Source organism: Moschus berezovskii, chromosome 13 (assembly GCF_049115385.1).
Source record: "Moschus berezovskii isolate FMDL1 chromosome 13, NW_MosBer_1.0, whole genome shotgun sequence".
In the NCBI taxonomy this organism is placed as follows: Eukaryota; Metazoa; Chordata; class Mammalia; order Artiodactyla; family Moschidae; genus Moschus; species Moschus berezovskii.
The window spans coordinates 71821377-71840767 of record NC_142472.1 but is presented as its reverse complement, the minus strand read 5'-3'; the positions used below and the strand labels follow the sequence as shown (position 1 = coordinate 71840767).

General features: G+C 44.5%; 1 protein-coding gene across 1 annotated transcript in view; it reads left to right on the top strand.

The window, feature by feature from the left end:
• The first annotated feature begins 996 nt into the window (after window positions 1–996).
• Window positions 997–19391, top strand: part of GTF2F2 (general transcription factor IIF subunit 2) — a 150389-nt gene continuing 131994 nt past the window's right edge. The window contains exons 1-2 of the mRNA XM_055426057.2: window positions 997–1233; window positions 15290–15363. Coding sequence (XP_055282032.1) covers window positions 1168–1233; window positions 15290–15363 — 140 coding nt within the window. The 5' untranslated portion in view covers window positions 997–1167. The remainder of the gene's footprint in view (window positions 1234–15289; window positions 15364–19391) is intronic.

The window sequence follows — 19391 nt, the reverse complement described above, 5'->3', positions numbered from 1 at the left end:
CCCACTCAAGAAGTTGCCCACCGATGAATGGAGTAGGTCAAGGCTGTATATTGTCACCCTGCTTATTTAACTTATATGCAGAGTACATCATGAGGAACGCTGGGCTGGAAGAAGCACAAGCTGGAATCAAGATTGCCGGGAGAAATATCAATAACCTCAGATATGCAGATGACACCACCCTTATGGCAGAAAGTGAAGAGGAACTCAAAAGCCTCTTGAGGAAAGTGAAAGAGGAGAGTGAAAAAGGTGGCTTAAAGCTCAACATTCAGAAAACTAAGATCATGGCATCTGGTCTCATCACTTCATGGCGAATAGATGGGGAAACAGTGGAAACAGTGTCAGACTTTATTTCTGGGGGCTCCAAAATCACATGGTGATTGCACGCATGAAATTAAAAGACGCTTACTCATTGGAAGAAAAGTTATGACCAACCTAGACAGCATATTAAAAAGCAGAGACATTACTATGCCAACCAAGGTCCGTCTAGTCAAGGCTATGGTTTTTCCCGTGGTCATGTATGGATGTGAAAGTTGTGAAGAAAGCTGATCACCGAAGAATTGATGCTTTTGAACTGTGGTGTTGGAGAAGACTCTTTAGAGTCCCTTGGACTGCAAGGAGATCCAAACAGTCCATCCTAAAGGAGACCGGTCCTGGATGTTCACTGGAAGGACTGATGCTGAGGCTGAAACTCCAATACTTTGGCCACCTCATGCGAAGAGTTGACTCACTGGAAAAGACTCTGATGCTGGGAAAGATTGGGGGCGGGAGAAGGGGACGACAGAGAATGAGATGGCTGGATGGCATCACCGACTCGATGCACATGAGTTTGGGTGAACTCCGGGAGTTGGTGATGGACAGGGAGGCCTGGCGTGCTGCGATTCACGGGGTCGCAAAGAGTAGGACAGGACTGAGCGACTGAACGGAACTGAACAGAAATAAAGTTTGTCCTCAGCAGCGCGCCGTACTGACGGCCGCAGTGCGCAGGCGCGTTTCCCCTCTGCCGGCGGCGTGTGTTCGTCTGTCCCAGGGCTCCCGGCATCCCGGAAGTTGGACCGCGGGCTCTTCACAGTCAACCTCCGGCCAGGGCTCGCCGTGTGCTTCGCTCCCTCGTCCCCAACTCCCGGTGCCGCTGCCCTAAGTCCGCTGGTCTCCGCCGGCGACAGACCCATGGCCGAGCGCGGAGAACTCGACCTGACTGGCGCCAAACAGAACACCGGAGTGTGGCTGGTCAAGGTAAGGTTTGTGTGGTTCCCGCTTGTGCTCCTTTTAAAGTAGTTTAAGTGACTTGAGGGGAGAAGGAGCTGGCAACTCACTCCAGTACTCTTGCCTGGGAAATTCCATGGACGGAGGAGCCTGGTGGGCTAGAGTCCATGGGGTAGCAAAAGGTCGGACACGACTGGGCTACTTCACTTTCTTTCTGTAGTTCCTTTTGGAGAAGGAAATGGCAACCCACTCCGGTGTTCTTGCCTGGAGAACCCCATGGACAGAGGGGCCTGGTGGGCTGCAGTCTGTGGGGTTGCAAAGAGTCGGACACGGCTGAGCAACTAACACACACACACACACACACACACACACGTGACTTGAGACTGTCCCACTTAGTGCGCCTTTTAAAGCTCATTACGACTCTCTCGTTGGAGCTTGGCTTACCTTGAGAGGCAGGTTGGTTGTTAGGCTTGTCTGCAGACGAGGACGTTAGTTCAGGGACACCCAGTGTGTTTTAGCCGACTAAGAGTCTGAACGTGCCTGGGATGGATCTCCTTATCCCACGACCTGGTTTTTGTGGGCTTCTGTCTTGATGGCCCCCCACTTTGAGCATTTTACCCCAGACTGAAGAATTTCTTCATCTCCTCTTGGTGAAACTGATTTCAGTCATCAATCTCTGTAAGAAAGCTGAGCGTTTGCTTTCTGGATAGTTTTCTGAGCCAGAAAATAGAACGGGTCTCTGAGTACCCTGGTGGCTCAGATGGTAAAGCATCTGCCTGCAATGCAGGAGACCCGGGTTCGATCCCTGGGTCAGGAAGATCCCCTGGAGAAGGACATGGCAACCTACTCCAGTATCCTTGCGTGGAAAATCCCATTCGGAGGAGCCTGATACAGTCCATGGGGTTGCAAAGAGTTGGACAGGACTAAGCGACTTCCCTTTCACTGGTAAAGTGTTCTTTTAGGTTGATGACTCTTACGGAATTCCCAGGAGAGCTGAGAGTGCTCTGAACTCAGGGAAGGAGAGACGGTGGACTGGAGTCCACGACCTTCTTTTAGAGCTCGACTGGGTCTCAGGTGAAACTGTCAGTATTTTTTTTTTTTTTTGTAAAGGCAGCATTTTGATTAACCCTTAGTAAGTACTTACTGGGCTTCCCTTGTGGCTCAGCTGGTAAGGAATCCACTTGCAATGTGGGAGACCTAGGTTCGATCCCTGGGTTGGGAAGATCCCCTGGAGAAGGGAAAGGCTACCCACTCCAGTATTCTGGCCTAGAGAATTCCATGGACCATATAGTTCAAGGGGTCGCAAAGAGTCGGACATGACTGAGCAACTTTCACTTCTTCACTTAGTGAGTACACTGTTTATGCTTTCAGTTCAGTCAGTTCAGTTCAGTCACTCAGTCGTGTCCGACTCTCCGCGACCCCATGAATCACAGCACACCAGGCCTCCCTGTCCATCACCAACTCCCGGAGTTCACCCAAACTCATGCCCATCAAGTCGGTGATGCCATCCAGCCATCTCATTCTCTGTCGTCCCCTTCTCCTCCCGCCCCCAATCCTTCCCAGCATCTTTACTTTTTCATACTGGGGACTGTTGTTTCTTAGGAAGTTTTCATAAGACATGTGTATATTCAAAATGTGATTATGATAGTCTTGAAAACTCAAACTGTAGAGACCTTTGTTAGATTTTTAGAAAGCTTTTATCATGTCTGAGTTTTTATCAGTTAAATCTGAGAGGCCGTTCCAGTCTTCCTCTCTGATGTAGTTCCCTTATGATTCAGTTCAGTTCAGTCACTCAGTTGGGTCTGACTCTGCGACACCATGGACTTCAGCACGCCAGGCTTCCCTGTCCATCACCAACTCCCAGAGCTTACTCAAACTCATGTCCATTGAGTTGGTGATGCCATCCAACCATCTCATCTTCTGTCGTCCCCTTCTCCTGCCTTTATGATTATTCATTAGCATGTTGAACCTGTATTAACATTCTTCAAAGCACACGCACAGTCATATTTCACGAGAGTAGGCTTCTTGCCTGTCACACCCAGAACTGTGTTTGGCCTAAAGTAGATAGCTCAGGTAATGTGATGTATGAATGAATGAATGAACTCTTATTCTTCATCCCTAACCTTAATCTCTGGCGCTGATTTGACTTATCACAGTGATATCAGTGTGATTTAAAATGATGGAGTAACCAAGTATATCTCTCCTCCTGCATGCTAAATGGAGAGATATCATTAGGGAGGAGGTGTCCTTTGCAGATGGGAAGAGCTTGAAAGAGTGGCAAGAGCTTGAGGTGATGTGTTTGTGCTTGGAGCGCTCAGTAAATGTTGTTTGCCTTACAGAGGTTTGGATCGGGGGCCCATAGTATCTCCGTAGCATACCATGGAGAGTGGTTCTGAAATGCAAGAGTGAAAATGCACAGCAACGTGGTGTGGGCTGGAAAACAAAGAGGACATCATGCCTGGAGTAGAGGATTGGGACCATATACTGATACTGTCACGTTGTGAAATGGGAATGTTTTAACTCTAGTCTACAGGAAATGAGGAGACTCTTGGAGGGTTTTGAGTAAGGCAGGGGTACAAATGATTCTTTTGGGGGGAGGGGGAAGCTTGAGGAGAAGATAACCAGACTCAAAATTAGAAAATTATCACAGAATCCTAGACATTTGTTAGTGAAGTCTCAGGAGTTAGGGAAACTTTTTCAGCAAAAGTTGTCAGAATGCGGTAACTGACAAATGAGGTTGTAAGAGAAAGTTACAAATCTAAAGTTAAGAAATTTTAGTGTTCTCTCTTAGATGGCCATTTGAATAGATTTTATCGCTTTAAAAAGAAGTCTTACTAATGATAGTTCAAATTAGAATTTGAATAGAACCGCATGCAATTTTAAATCTTTTCGGTATACATTCATATTTCTTATATAAATCATGCCTTGAGTTCTGATCTTTGAGGATCAATTGTTGTAGGTGAGTTCCTAGAGTATCGCAAGTTGCTGCGCCATTTTCATAATTAATTTGTTCATTATTAATTTCATCACTAGACAAGTAAGGAAAAGGATAAATACAGTAAGAGTTATACATACAAGATCTCAGAGTTTTAAGCAGTAAAAAAGTTATCCGGTGGAATCAGGGAAGACTTCATGGGGAAGCTGACATTTAAGAAGAGCCTATGGAGTTGATTAGTTGGGGGGGGAAGTTCCGAGCAGGGCTGGTGAGTGTGTTCAGGAAAAGCAAATAGAGTGGAAGATAGTGTACCAGGATGTCCACTACTTGTATCTGTTCTGACCAGTGAAATGCTGTAGGGAGAGAGTAGTTGGCCAGGTGGCGGTGGTCAGGTTCTCTCGCCCCAGGCCACTCACATCCTACAGCTGGGATCATTTGTGGCGCCGTGCATGCGCGTCGTTTTGTGGTCTATATAAGCACCACCTGAAAAGCTCCTGTAGTCGAGGTGAGTCTAGTTGAGTTGGGCAGTTGTTGCTGTTGCTGTGTCAGCCATTAGAAAATAAAGCATGTCCGCGTTGCTGCTGCAAATAAAGACTATCTGTGGTCTCTGCGGTGCCTTGCATCTTCATCCATCCCCGCTCGTGCCTTGCCTACCCTGGGGTCAGCAAACAGTGAAATACAGCAAGACAAAGGCCATTTCTGGAGTTCTGAATATTTTAAATCTACAAGAGAATGATGATCTAAATAAATTTCGATAGATAATAGACTTGACTGAATTTGCTTTACAAGAGATATCGTCTGCTCCTCGGTCCGGGAGCTCACCCGTGCAGTGGGTGTTGCCCGGTTCCTCTGCTCAGTCTTTGCCACTGTCAGGTTGCCAGCCGGTCACAGTACTACTGTTGCACACTGTATACCAAATTGTGGCCTAAAAGTGATATTTAAGAGCATTTTAGCACAGTTCTATTGTTTTATTTCCAACATTTAGACTTCTGGAAAAGTCGTCTTCTGTAGTTATGGTTGGCTGGAGGGTAAGGGTACCAGATGGGGAAGAAGAGGAGATAGAGCTCGCAGCATTTTTAGGAGTGGTGGGATTTTTTAAGTAATGAATATCCTATCAGAGCTTGAATGATAAGAAAACTATCTTTCTTAGAGGAAATGGACAAGTGGAGGTATTGACAAGCATTGCAGTAGGTTCACCCAACAACTTTCTGGCCAGCAAAAAGGTGTGTTTCAAGTCCCATCAGCCTTCATTCTGTGAGCATTTTGATTGATGTTTGTTGGAGGAGTGAATCAGGACCAAAGGGACGGACATCATCCTCTGTGAATGTTGGGTCCTCCATTCAGTAGCTCGGTTGGTAAAGAATCTGCAATGCAGGAGACCCCGGTTTGATTCATGGGTCGGGAAGATCTGCTGCGGATGGGATAGGCTACCCACTCCAGTATTCTTGGACTTCCCTTGTGGCTCAGCTGGTAAAGAATCTGCCTGCAATGCGGAAGACCTGGGTTCGATCTCTGGGTTGGGAAGATCCACTGGGGAAGGGAAGGGCTACCCACTTCAGTATTCTGGCCTGGAGAGACTGTATAGTCTTTCCAGAGACTGTAGTCCGTGTATACCATGTACACATGGACTGTATACGGTCCATGGACTGTATACTCCATGGGGTCGCAAAGAGTTGGACACGACTGAGCGACTTTCACTTTCAAGCGACTTTCACTTTCATTCAACACCTCAAAAGCCATCAAGCTTAGCCTCTTTTTTCACAGACAAATAAGCAATTGGACATTGGCAGCCAGAGAGAAAGCTATCACCAGGGAGAGATAAAACTGGAATGGGTGATACTCCAAAGCCTTGCAGGAGAAAAAGAAACTTATAATGTGCCAAGTATTTTACAAAGCAAACCTGTGAATAGGTACTCTGTTCTGTTCAGTCGCTCAGTTGTGTCCAACTCTTTGCGACCCCGTGGACTGTAGCCTACCAGGCTTCTCCATCCATGGGATTCTCCAGGCAAGAATACTGGAGTGGGTTACCATTTCCTTCTCCAGGGGATCTTCCCGACCCAGGGATCAAACCCGGGTCTCCCGCATTGGAGGCAGACGCTTTAACCTCTGAGCCTAATTATCTATATCTTTCAGATGGTAAAATTGAGGCTTACGTTAATTGTCCTGCCCAAGCATGGAACAGTGATTCAAATTTAGGTCTGTTTGGCTACAAAGCTTATGCCAGGAATAGAAAATGTCCTTTCCCCCCACTCCCACCCCTTGGGTCTCTTTTATGAGTCTTCTCCCTGGAGAACAGAAGTGGGGGTTGGGGAATTTGTTTTTATGGCCTTGGATCTTATCAACACAATACATTGACCTTCAAGACAACGTGTGAGTAAAAGCTGCCTGATGTATATTGGATTCCCAGGGAAGCTGGTTCTTAGGTGATGAGCATGCAGGGGTTTGTTACGGAGTGCTGTTGGGATCATCCCCTGTGGAAGGAAAAGGACTTACGCAGAATTGGGCACTGGGTGGTTTGGCCCAGGAGGGGTGTGTGATCATGGTCAACGCTTCCGTGGAAGCACTTGCAAACAGAGCTAAGAACTGTGGGCTGTCTGTGGCCACACTCCCAGTGGCTCGGGGGATAAGACTTTCATTCCTAACTGAAGAAATGGGTGCCACGCCAGTGTCCACACATTGCTCTTAATTTGCTTGTATACCCTGGGAGAAGCATGGCTTTGGAGGCTGGTTATCTATGGGGTCACACAGAGTCGGACACGACTGAAGTGACTTAGCAGCAGCAGCAGCAGATACTAGAGAAGCAAAGCTGTCAAACAAGCTTAGAGGAGTAACCTCTGTATATACCACCTTGGCCCCTTGGCTTCAAAGGTGCAGTTGACCTTACTACTCTGTAGCTTGAGTGAGTGGGCAGGCAGATGGATTTCTTCCACAAGCTTTCAGTGGTCACCAGTCATTTGTTCTAGGCTCTGAGTACCTTACTATGAGCAAGAACGGACAGGGTCCATACTCTGTAAACTGGAGTCCGCAGTGCGCTCGCTGAGACAGACATCAGGCCATGCTGGTCCTAATGAAAACAGTTACGCACAGATAGATAAGGTCACTGAAGAAAGGAATACTGTTTTGTGAGTGTGCATAACAAAGGAACATAGCCTAGAGGTCAAGGGGATTTCTCTGAGAAAATAATGCTGAAGTGAGTCATTTGCTGTCACTCTCCCTGGTCTTGGGAAATCTGAGAAAACATCCCCTGTTGTACCTGTTGTCTTGTCTCCATCTGCCTTTCTTTAATGAATGTGGAGACAGTGGAAACAACACAGCTATCTCACAAGTGACAAGTTGACAAGAGTGTTTGGGGGAAATTTTCTCAGAATAGAATTCAGGTGTTCTCATCTAGAAACCAAGGTAATTTATGTGAAGAGATAATATGTTAATCAGCTTGACTGATGTAATTGTTTCATGTGCATATAAAACCATGTTGTAGACTTAAATATACAGCTTAAAGATAAAATGTAATCTTTTAATTAAAAATATCAGCGGTCCAGATTTGGTGCCTCGGAACCATATGTACCATTTTTTCCTTTTCCTCGCCCCCTTCCTTTTTTTCTTTAAATGTTTATTTGTTTATTTTTGGCTGTGCTGGGTCTTCGCTGCTGTCTGTAGGACATCTCTAGTTGTGGTGCACGGGCTTCTCATTGCAGTGGCTTCTTTGGTTGCAGAGCTGGGCTCTAGGGTGGATGGCCTTTGGTAGCTGCAGTCGCTGACTTCATTGCCCTGGGGCATGTGGGATCTTCCTGGACCAGGGATCGAACTAGTGTCCCTTGCATTGCATGGTGAACTCCTAACCACTGGACCACCAACGAAGGCCTCTTCCCATCTTAATGCATTGGAGCTTTGGGGAAGCCCATTCCATAATCTTTTGGTATAAAAAGTTATATATGATTGACATACTATCATCATTGTATTCTACTAGTTTTCATTACAAGGGTATAGTATTTTGGCAACCTTCTGAATTAAATAAGCTAGTAGGCTTACCTTAGGAACTTTCAGTTTTATTTTAATAATGATGACAGTGCAGTGTGAGTTCCAGACTTGTTTTTATCAATTAACTTCAGGCACATAATCTTTTTTTTAAGTTGGCCAGTTGCTTGTATTAGATTCAATTATTATACTGAATATGATTCTTAATTTTATTTTGTAATACATAGTTACTTCACTTAGAATTGTTGTCTTGTTTGATGGCCTACATTGTGTTCTCAGGCAGTTTGATCTCAGGGTCTTCTGACGTGGTTAATGTATTGAAGAACTGTGGTCTCAGCAGGAGCTCTGGAACATTCTTGTCTTCCCTTTACCTTAGCAGCATGTCAGGGAACCAGCAATAAGGGGGCAGTGGCAGGCTGGAAAATGTTTCACTCTACCATTGGTGTTTTCTTCTCCCCCTTATTTTAAGGTGGATCTCTGAAATAAGGCTTCTCTTTGAGAATGCAATGAGATTTATTAAAATTAAACTCCATAGACTGGATTTATTCTAAAAACACCGTCATTGTCATTACATTAACAGTAGCTAATGTTTCTTTAACAGTATCCAGTCATTAAAATAATAGCTCTGTTGCTACTGCATGCTAGTCTGTTCTTCTGTTAGGGATGTGGCAGAGTAAGCAAAACAGAGGAAACACCTGCCTCGTGCAGGTTACATTCTAATGGAGAGGGAGAATGAACAATAAACAGAGAATTGTATAGCAAGTGCTAAGTGCTCTGAAGAAAAATAAATCAGGGTAAAGAGTGCAGAAGGTAGCTGAGGATGCTATTTTAATTGGGTGGGAAAGGGCCTCACCCATAAGGTGGGCCTTGAGCAGAGACCTAAAGGGAGTTACGGGAATGCCCTTCACACATTTGGGGGAAGAACATTCTAGACAGAAGTAACAGCAAATCAAAGGCCCTCAGGTGGGATGGTGCTAGGAATGTTGATAGATCTGTGTGGTTAGAGTCAAGTGAGTGAAAGTGGTAGGAGGTGAGGCCGTGGATCTCAGTGGGCTGAGTTGTCTGAGACATTATAGGATTTTTACAGTGGGTGCCATGGGAGGCTAGAGGCCATAGAGAGGAGGTGTGGATGGTGATGGTGGAGCCGGACTGCCTCGGTTAGAATCCTGGCTTCACCACTAGAAATTGTGAGACTTTGGACGAATGATAACTTTTTGATGCCTTACTTGCTTCTCTGTGAAATGGGATAATAATAAAGTTGTTATGAGGATCACATGAGGTAAGATTTTCAAGTGCTTAGAAAAGTATCTGGCACGTAATAAGCACTGTGTAGATGTCTGTTAACTAAACTGAAAGGCTTTGAGCAGAACAGTGTCATCTGACTTCTGTTTTAATATGGTCACTCTGGCTGCTGTGTTGAGACTAAAGTGGATGCGGACAATAATCATACAAGAGATGATGGTGGCTTGGATTAGGATGGTAGCCCTGGAATTGGTGAGCAGGACGTGGAGTCCTGTTGTAATTTGAAGGCATTGCTGACAGGCTTTGTCAGTTGATTGGATGTGGAATGTGAGAAAAAAGGATCTATTCAGGGTAAGTCCATGGTTTCAGACTGAGTACCTGGAAGGATGGAGTTGACTTTTACTACGTTATGGAAGGTTGCCGGAGGAATAGGTTCATGAGTAAGAATCAGTTCTTGAGTGGAGATTTTGAGTTTGAAATGTCTCCTGAATATTCAGATGGAGAGTTTGAGTAAGCAACTGATTGTGTAATTTGGGACTTGAGGGGAGAACTGTAAATTTGGGCGTTGTAGTTACACAGGTGGTATTTAAAGTCTTGGGATTGGATGAGGTTATGTAAGAATGAGTGTAGACAAAGAGGAGAAGCTTGAGGACTGAAATCAGGGCTCTCTCAGGTCAAAAGGTCAGCAAGATGAGAATCAAGATGTTTGGGACTGAAAAAGGAGTGTCTGGAGAAGTGGGAGGAAAATCATGAGACTGTGGTGACCTGACGCCAAGTGAAGAAAGTGTTTGCAGAAGGAGACAGTAGATGCTCAGATATTTCTAACAGGTCTGCAAGATGAGGACTGAACGTTGGCTTGACACTGCGGAGGGCTTTTTAACCACAGGCAGCCGTGTCAGTGGAGTGGTGGAGCGGAGAGCCTGTCTAGAGCAGAACACAGCGGCAGAGGAGGAACTGTGGTCAGCCAGCAGAGACGGCTCACTCAGAGCTTTGCGGTGGAGAGAGGGAGAGACACGGGACAGTGGGTGCGAAGGATGGAGGAGCCTGCCCTTTCCAAGGGTGTGGCCGCAAGTCCATTTGCTCACTTCCCCACACCTCAGTTTCCTCTCTTGTAAAATGGAAAAAAGAAACAGATTGTGTGAGAATTAAATGGTTAATTTATTTAAAACATTGAAATACATTAAATGTCACTTAACGTGTTTGTTATCTATTGCTATATAACATATCACCACAGGCTTAGTAGCATAAAATAGGACGCACTTTTGATATCATAGTTTCTGCGGTTCAGGAGTTTCCTGGCGTGGCTTAGTTGGGAGGATGCAGTCAGGGTGTTACCCAACGGTGCAAGTATCAGCGGGTGGGGATCATTGAGGGCCATCTTCGAGTCTTCTCCCACTTTTGGGAAGCTCTCTGTTCCCTGGTGGCTCAGACAGCAAAGAAACTGCCTGCAACAGGAGGTGTAGGTTCGATCCCTGGGTCAGGAAAATTTTCCAGGAGAAGGGAATGGCTACCCACCCCAGTGTTCTTTCTTGGAAAATTCCATGGTCACAGAAGCTTGGAAAGCTACATATAGTCCCTACATACATGGGATTGCAAGGAGTCAGACAGTGCTGAGCAACTAACACTTTCACTTTGGGCTTCCCTGGTGGCTCAGATGGTAAAGAGTCTGACCTGCAATGCAGGAGACCTGGGTTCGATCCACTGGGTCAGGAAAATTCACTGGAGAAGAGAATGGCAGCCCACTCCAATATTCTTGCGTGGAGAACCCCACGGACAGAGTCGTCTGGTGGGCTTGGGGTTGCAAAGAGCTGGACATGACTGAGCCACTAACACACATTATCATTGTTATTCTGTTGGGAGAATAAAGAAAGGACTGGAGGGGAGAAAGAGTAGCACTGAAGGAAAGATGTCCTAGGTTAGACTATAGGCAAAATTTCAGTGCACATGTGGAGGGAGTGGCCACAGTCCATCTGTTAGGAGGGGAGAGCAGAGTTAAAGGCTCCCCTGTGGCTAAGTGGTAGACTTAGAAGCTTTCTTTGATGGTTCAGTGGAAGAGGAAGTCAGGTTATCATCTTGGAGGGAAGAGGAAGCAAGAGGTGTTAGAGGGTTGAGGAGTGACGGGACATGTGGCCTGTCTGCAGTGGTTTTCCCACTGCAGGTGTCAGTTGACCAGGGAGAGGGAGTTAAATTGCCCAGCATCTTGAAGGGCTTACTTGATGTTAGTCTCTAAGGATTTCAGGGGAGACCATTTAGCGTGGTTGTCTTTCTTCAGATGCTCAGATGCAAGTGTGGAGGAGGAATAACACAATCAAATAAAACAATACATAGATTAATTAATAAGATAAGCAACATTACTAGTAACATTTGGCTTTATTTAGGGTTAGATTCTGCCAGGCCAGTATGATGGAGGGAGTTAGGGACAAGAGAATGATTGTAATGACGGACTGTGAAATGTAGTTCCATCTCAGAGAGAAGGGAAGACGTAAGCAGACAGGGACAGAGTCGCTGATGTGAAGGATGGAAGAATTGTTGGAGCTGAAGTACTGAGGAGAGGGCCGGGGAGTTAGGAGACGGTGGTCAGAAGGGTTCCTGGAAATACAGTTTATGGAAAGGGTACTGTTCTTGATAATGAGAAAGTCTTAACCGTATATGAATCAGAAACTTGGAATATGGTGAAGAAAAGCCACCATCTTTACCCTAAGGACTTTATTAGAGGGTATAGCTCGAGATTGATTGTTAGAGCAGGCTGCTATCTGTAGAACTCCATTTCTTCTTTGTGTTAGAGTAATTGACAAGAAGATGCCCTTGGGCTAAAAATCAGACAAATGCAGAAGCAAAGGCTGACTTGTTAGGCAGGATTTCAAGATTGAGGCCATGAGGTAATAATTTACATAGCCTGAGGATTCAGGGTTTTATTTGATGTAACAGTATTTGCCCTGATCAGTTTCACTTCTTGTATTTAGTTCTGTCAGGTAATGTTGACATTTGCTTCTTTGACTCACTGTGTCAGCACCTTGAGTTTCCTTTGTGGGCACCACCACTCCCCCTTTTCAGTCTGGTGATTCTAAGGTGTTGACTATCCCTTCCCAGAGGTGTCACTGGCTCAGGCTGCCAGTGAAGGGATCTCATCTCTGGTTCAGTAACAGGCCAGACGAAGGACCCGTGACCTGATCAGAGCCACAAGAGAAAAACGATTTTTCTGGGGATTTGGGGAAGAGCTCTTCTTCTTCAGGAGTGGCTTCAGCCATCGCGCTACATGCGGGGGAAGGCTGTCAAAGAAGTGAGTCAGTGTGGTGAGAAGAGCTGAGAGATGGAGAGTCCTGGTATTTGAGCCCTTAATCAGGCCACCTTAACACTCCTTCTGGAATGTTTAATTACTTTTGCCAAGTAAATCTTCTGTATGCCTGAGTGGGTTTTCTTCTTATCTGTAATCAAAGCAGACCTAATAGGTTGGTACAGTTATCATAAGAAATTTGCCAATCGTGTAAGCTTGCATAAACAATGGAGCTCAGTATAGTTGAAACTTTAAGATATGGAATCTTCAAAACTCCTTTTCCTTTGGAGGATCTCTATGTAAAGGATGGTGTAGCAGAGAGAGCATTTGACTGGCCTGGAGTCTTTGACTAATACTAGCTAACCATGTTACTTCAATCCTCTGAGCCTTGGTTTTCTCATCTACAGAATGAGGAGAGCGGTAGCAGTTTTGCGAGGTGATTGGGAAGATTAAATGGGATTGTGGGTGCAAAATGTATAGCATGGTACCTGACACCGTGGGCTTCCTTCCCCTACATCTTTTCCAGGCTTCTGGCATATTTTTGACACAGTGGTTGTTCAGTTTATTTTAGTGTAAGGAATGAACAAATACCGTTAGGGTCTTCTTTTCTTGAATTTTTACTCGATTCAAAGCGCTGCAGTTCAGCTAATAGTCATGTGGTTCTTCTTGTAAATGAAACTTTGTTAGATATAATTTTTTCTTTTCCAGCTTTGGAAGCTCTCTTTGATTCTGTTATACATTCATGTTATCATTCCAGACTTACTGTGGAAAATAAAAATGACATCTGACACTCACTGAGCACTTGGTTTGTGTGAGGCATTGCACTTCATGCTTCCTGTGTAGCATCTTACTCCTCCAGAATAGGGTCATCTTAAACGTATGTTTAACCTGTATGCAGGTCAGGAAGCTACAGTTAGAATTGGACATGAAACAACAGACTGGTTCCCAATAGGAAAAGGAGTACGTCAAGGTTGTATATTGTCACCCTGCTTATTTAACATATGCAGAGTACATCATGAGGAACGCTGGGCTGGAAGAAGCACAGGCTGGAATCAAGATTGCCGGGAGAAATATCAATAACCTCAGATACGCAGATGACACCACCCTATGGCAGAAAGTGAAGAGGAACTAAAAAGCCTCTTGATAAAAGTGAAAGAGGAGAGTGAAAAGGTTGGCTTGACGCTCAACATTCAGAAAACAAAGATCATGGCATCTGGTCCCATCACTTCATGGGAAATAGATAGGGAAACAGTGGAAGCAGTGTCAGACTTTATTTTTTTGGGCTCCAAAATCACTGCAGATGCTGATTGCAGCCATGAAATTAAAAGACGCTTAGTCCTTGGAAGGAAAGTTATGACCAACCTAGATAGTATATTAAAAAGCAGAGACATTACTTTGCCAACAAAGATCCGTCTAGTCAAGGCTATGGTTTTTCCAGTGGTCATGTATGGATGTGAGAGTTGGACTGTGAAGAAAGCTGATCACCGAAGAATTGATGCTTTTGAACTGTGGTGCTGGAGAAGACTCTTGCGAGTCCCTTGGACTGCAGGGAGATCCAACCAGTCCATTCTAAAGGAGATCAGTCCTGGGTATTCATTGGAAGGACTGATGCTAAAGCTGAAACTCCAATACTTTGGCCACCTCATGCGACAAGTTGACTCAATGGAAAAGACTCTGATGCTGGGAGGGATTGGGGGCAGGAGGAGAAGGAGACGACAGAGAATGAGATGGCTGGATGGCATCACCGCCTTGATGGACATGAGTTTGAGTGAACTCTGGGAGTTGGTGATGGACAGGGAGGCCTGACGTGCTGTGATTCATGGGGTCACAAAGAGTCGGACACAACTGAGCAACTGAACTGAACTGAAACGTATGTACTGATTCCCGAGCTTCAGCTATGTCTTAGAAGAAACAACAGGTGGCCCATAGTAGGTTATATGCTCTTAGCCTTTTGAGATTTTGATTGCGTATATCTGATTGCACGCACAATATAGTGTATAGGTTAAAAGCATAGGCCTTGGAACTAGAGTGCCTGGATTTGAATCCTGGGTCCTCATTTGCCAATTATATACCATTGGCTAAATTTTATAATCCCTGGGTGCCCCAAATTCATAGTCTGTGCAATGGGAATAATGAACAGTAGCTGCCTCATGTGTTTGACAAGTGCGTATCACAGTGTCAGGAAAGTAGTGTTATATAAATGCTAATTGTTACATTGAATAATTTCTTTTATTTCAACAGGTCCTTCATCATATTAGTTATCTTATACATAATAAATCAAATCATCCTAAGCTCAGTAGTGTCTCCACATAACGTGTCAGTGTTATTCTCCAAGAAGCCTTTTCTGGTAGCCTTTCTCATCTCTGAACTTTTATTAGACTTACTTGGGAACATAAATTAGCACTTCATTATTGTTAAGCTATATGACCACTTTTAGTTTTGTGTCACCAACTCAACTGGTGTTAAACACTTTGAGAACTAAAACCATATCTTAGATATCTTAGTATCTCTTTAGTGCAAAACATATAATCAGAGCTTGCTATTTAGTGGTCAGTTATGACAAAAAGTAAAATAGAAGCTGTATATCACTTTATGCCTGAAAGGATTTGTTAGCTTGTTTGCATCCAAACCTAGTTTAATAGTGTTTTGTTTTGTTTTAGGTTCCTAAATATTTGTCGCAGCAATGGGCTAAAGCCCCTGGAAGAGGTGAAGTTGGGAAGCTGAGGATTGCCAAGTAAGTTATTTATGAATTTTTGACATTTTATGAAAAACTTGTTTGAATTTATTTTACAAGTGCTTTTAAATGTATGTAATTAGAGTTCTTTTTCAAACAGAATTTATCTGGAAAATAAGAAATGATGAGCTTGCCAAGGCTTGTTAAGAGCTGGTTAGGTGCCCTGTAAGGATTCCTGTGTGTGCACACACACGCACACACACACACACTCCTCTAAGGACAGGTGTAAATATCAAGTACACTTTGCTGCTAAAACCTATTGGCAGTAAAGTAGCAGAGTATGTAGTTCCCTCATCCGTCTGTCCTCTGCATCTTTGAGGAGGTATGCTTGAGTTGGCCATAGCTGGATGCACCGAGTAAGTGCTTCAGTAGAAGGATTTTGCCATTGTGCCACCATACCTATATATAAAGGCTTTGGAAGAGGGTAGGGAATACCTCGCAAACAACATAGGAGTGTTTGGTGTTTCCTGGTTGAGGAACTGGCCCTGTTTGAAAGGGAAGCCCTTGTAGCTCAGCTGGTGTCAGCCACAGGTCTTGTGTTCCCTTCTTTCTGCCCATTCATTCATAGTCCAGCTCTAATCAGATATCCATGCCCACTCCTCCACTGAAACAGCTCTTTTCTTTTCCGGTATCCTCCTCTTTATCACTGAGTTTTTGCTTGTTAACGTGCCACCCCAAAGTTTAGTGGCTTAGAACAAAACCATTTTATTTGTTTTTAATTCGGGGGGGGCCGTTCTCGACAGTTCTTCCCGTGGCTGACCGGGCTGGTCTTCCTGGCTGGAATGATCTCATCTGTGTGTCTGGGGTTGGCTTACTGTCAGCCAGGGCCCTAGCCATGTTTGTTTCGTCTCCATTGTGTTCATTCACTTGATGGTGAAAGAGTTCCCAGTAGCAAAAGAGAGGGAAGCCCCACTGCACAAACACTTTGCAAACCTGTGCTTGCATCATGTTTGCCAAATGTAACTTGCAGTAGACTCCACCTCCAGGTGGGATTTGTGGTAAAGAATTTGTAGCCTTTTTTTTAAAAAAAAAACAACAACAATCTACCACATTCATGGGCTTCCCTGGTGGCTCAGTGGTCAAGAATCTGCCTGTAGTAGAGGAGATGTAAGAGACACGAGTTTGATCCCTAGGTTGGGAAGATCCCCTGGAGGAGGAAATGGCAACCCACTCCAGTATTCTTGCCTGGAGAATCCCATGGACAGAGGAGCCTGGCGGGCTACAGTCCTGGGGTGCCAAAGAGTCGGACACGACTGAGCACAAGCACCACATCCATATTCTAAAATCCAAGAGTCAACTAGAAGCCCTTCTCGGTTGACCTTCAACATAACTTGACAGAGTTGATCACTTCTACCCTCACACTGTACTTTTTTCATCTCACTTCTGAGACATCAGTCTCGTGGTGGCTCCTTCTCATCTTCTCAGTCTCTGAATGTTATTTGAACCCCCTCTGGAGGTGTTCTTTGGAGGAGCAACGCTGTGTTCTTGGATGACGTCATGTCTTTAAAGTAGGAAACTTTGACACTTTCTTGTGTTCATGCCCCTGAGTACTTTTTGTTCTTTATCTTACTTACCTTTGTTTCAGAAGATCTTTTAGTTCTTACTTTTGTTTTCACAAGCCATATTGGAAACAGGCCTGCTTTTATATCCAGAGTTCTGAAATTACTAGGTAGAGACCGGTAGTATCTTAAGAAGCTACTACACATTTAATAGCAGAACCAGCCTTGAATGCAGTTCTTTGAGTGGTAAGAAAACTCAAGCAGCTTCCAGTTCCAGCCCTGTCACTTACTGTCCGTGAGACTGTGGACAGACACTTAATCTTGTGAGCTTGGATTCCCTTCCTTTCCCTACCATGAATATTGCATTCCTGAAAATCTCTGTGTACAGAAAATACGTAGTTTAGGAATATGCAATCTTTCTTTTGTTGTGAGTAAGAGGGATCTAGTTGGAAATAGAGTCAAAGGAGCTGAGGTGTAGGCAGACCTATGCAAGCCCTGAAAGTGAAGTGTAAGTCACTCAGTCGTGTGTGACTCTTTGTGACCCCATGGACTTCTCCAGGCCAGAATAGTGGGTAGCCTTTTCCTTCTCCAGGGGATCTTTCCAGCCCAGGAATCGAAGCCAGGTCTCTCGCATTGCAAGTGGTTTCTTTACCAGCTGAGACACATGGGAAGCCTTTGCAAGCCCTGAGTACTGCTTTGATGCCTAAAGCATCTATTAAAGAAAGCATGCTAAATAGTCAATAATGGATATGCTGCAATTTTTCTTGATCACTCTTTGTTTGGAAGAAAGTTTCAAACGTGTCCTTAGTTTACAGCAGGTATTTTATCTAGTCACATCCAGTATGCCTAGGGTAGCCATGTTCCCATGTTATGACCGGTTTACATGTGTTACAGTTTACGTAGTTTTCTATGCAGTTATTAATAGTGTCCCTTCTTTCACTCCCAGAGTGTCCTGGTTTTGGCAGGGTATAAACTGTATGTAACTTTCCTGCTGGCTCAGGTGGTAGAGAATCTGCCTGCAATGCAGGAGACCTGGGTTCAATCCCTGGGTCGGGTAGATCCCCTGGAGGAAAAAATAGCAACTCATTCCAGTATTCTTGACTTCCCTGGTGGCTCAGATGGTAAAACGTCTGCCTACAATGCTAGAGACCCGGGTTCGATCCCTGGGTTGGGAAGATCTCATGGAGAAGGAAATGACAACCTACTCTAGTATTCTTGCCTGGAAAATCCCATGGACAGAGGAGCCTGGCAGACTATAGTCCATGGGGTCACAAAGAGTTGGACACAACTGAGCAATTAACACACACTTGCCCTTAATAATAACAGGTGTATGTGTATTTTACATGTAGATTAAAAGCCTAGCAGATTTTCTACCTAACGTGAAATATAATCTTGTCATGTAGAAGAGCTGGATGCTGTTAATGATGAGAACATACATATAGTGATTGGTTCCCCAAGATTGCTATAGAAATGCTTGAAAAGAGCTTGTTCTGGCATATGTCTCCTGACTATCTCATTTATGTTTCTAATTTACTTATTTTTCATTCTTCTTACTGGTTACTAGAGTCACTATTGATAAGTGAGGAATGGTTTAGCAGTGCATGTGACTAGGTTATCAAGACTTAATTTCAGCTAAATATGAGTCATCAAAGTTTTGTGGCTATAAACAGAAGGCTTCATTTATTGGACGATTGTCGTTTCGAGTGAAGTGGGATGATAACCCCACTCTTCTCTGTCAGTTAGCTTACAGGGCAGACATTGTGTTCCATTTTCAGTGCTGCACTTAGAGACATGGACAAATAAGTTCATTCAGTGGAGTGAGACCAGGACAGTGAGAAAACTAAAATCAATTTCCTGTGAGGAACATTTGAAGGGACTGTGGCTGTTCAAGAGAAGATCTAGGGCAAACGCGGCAAAACTGTCTTGTTTTTAAAAACTAGAAGATGTGTAATTAAGTATTGGTGTTTAGAGGCAGAGTAACCCTTTATGGGTTATCTGTGTGGTTCAAAAAACATATATTTGGGTAAAAAAATGAAAAACAACTCAGGTTTTAAAAAAGCAGTGTGGCATACTGATAAGGAGTATGGACTCAGGAGTCAGTCAGCTCTGGGCTTTATCCAGACCTTGTCGTTTACCAGCCATGTGACTCTGGGGAAGTTGCTTATTACCCTTTCTTGTTTCCTCATCTGTTAAAAGGAGATGGTATTAATACCTCATGGATTCAGTGTGTGTAATATACTTAGTAAGTGTTCATGTACTGTCATATCCCACATACTAAGTACAGGCATAGACTACGTCATGTCTGATGTCTTCTCTCCCGCTCCGATCTCCCAGAGTTAAACAGCAGCAGCAGCTTCCTGTGCGATAGGCCAAGAGCTGGAAGAAATGGTGTGGACGTTGATTCTAGCGAAAACAGGGCTATGGAGTAGAGGAATCGAGAGCGGTCGAGAGGGGAGGGGGAAACGTGCAGCTGCGAATGCAGCTCTTCCTCAGTGTGGTCTGTTAACACCTGAGAAAAAGGAGAGTCCA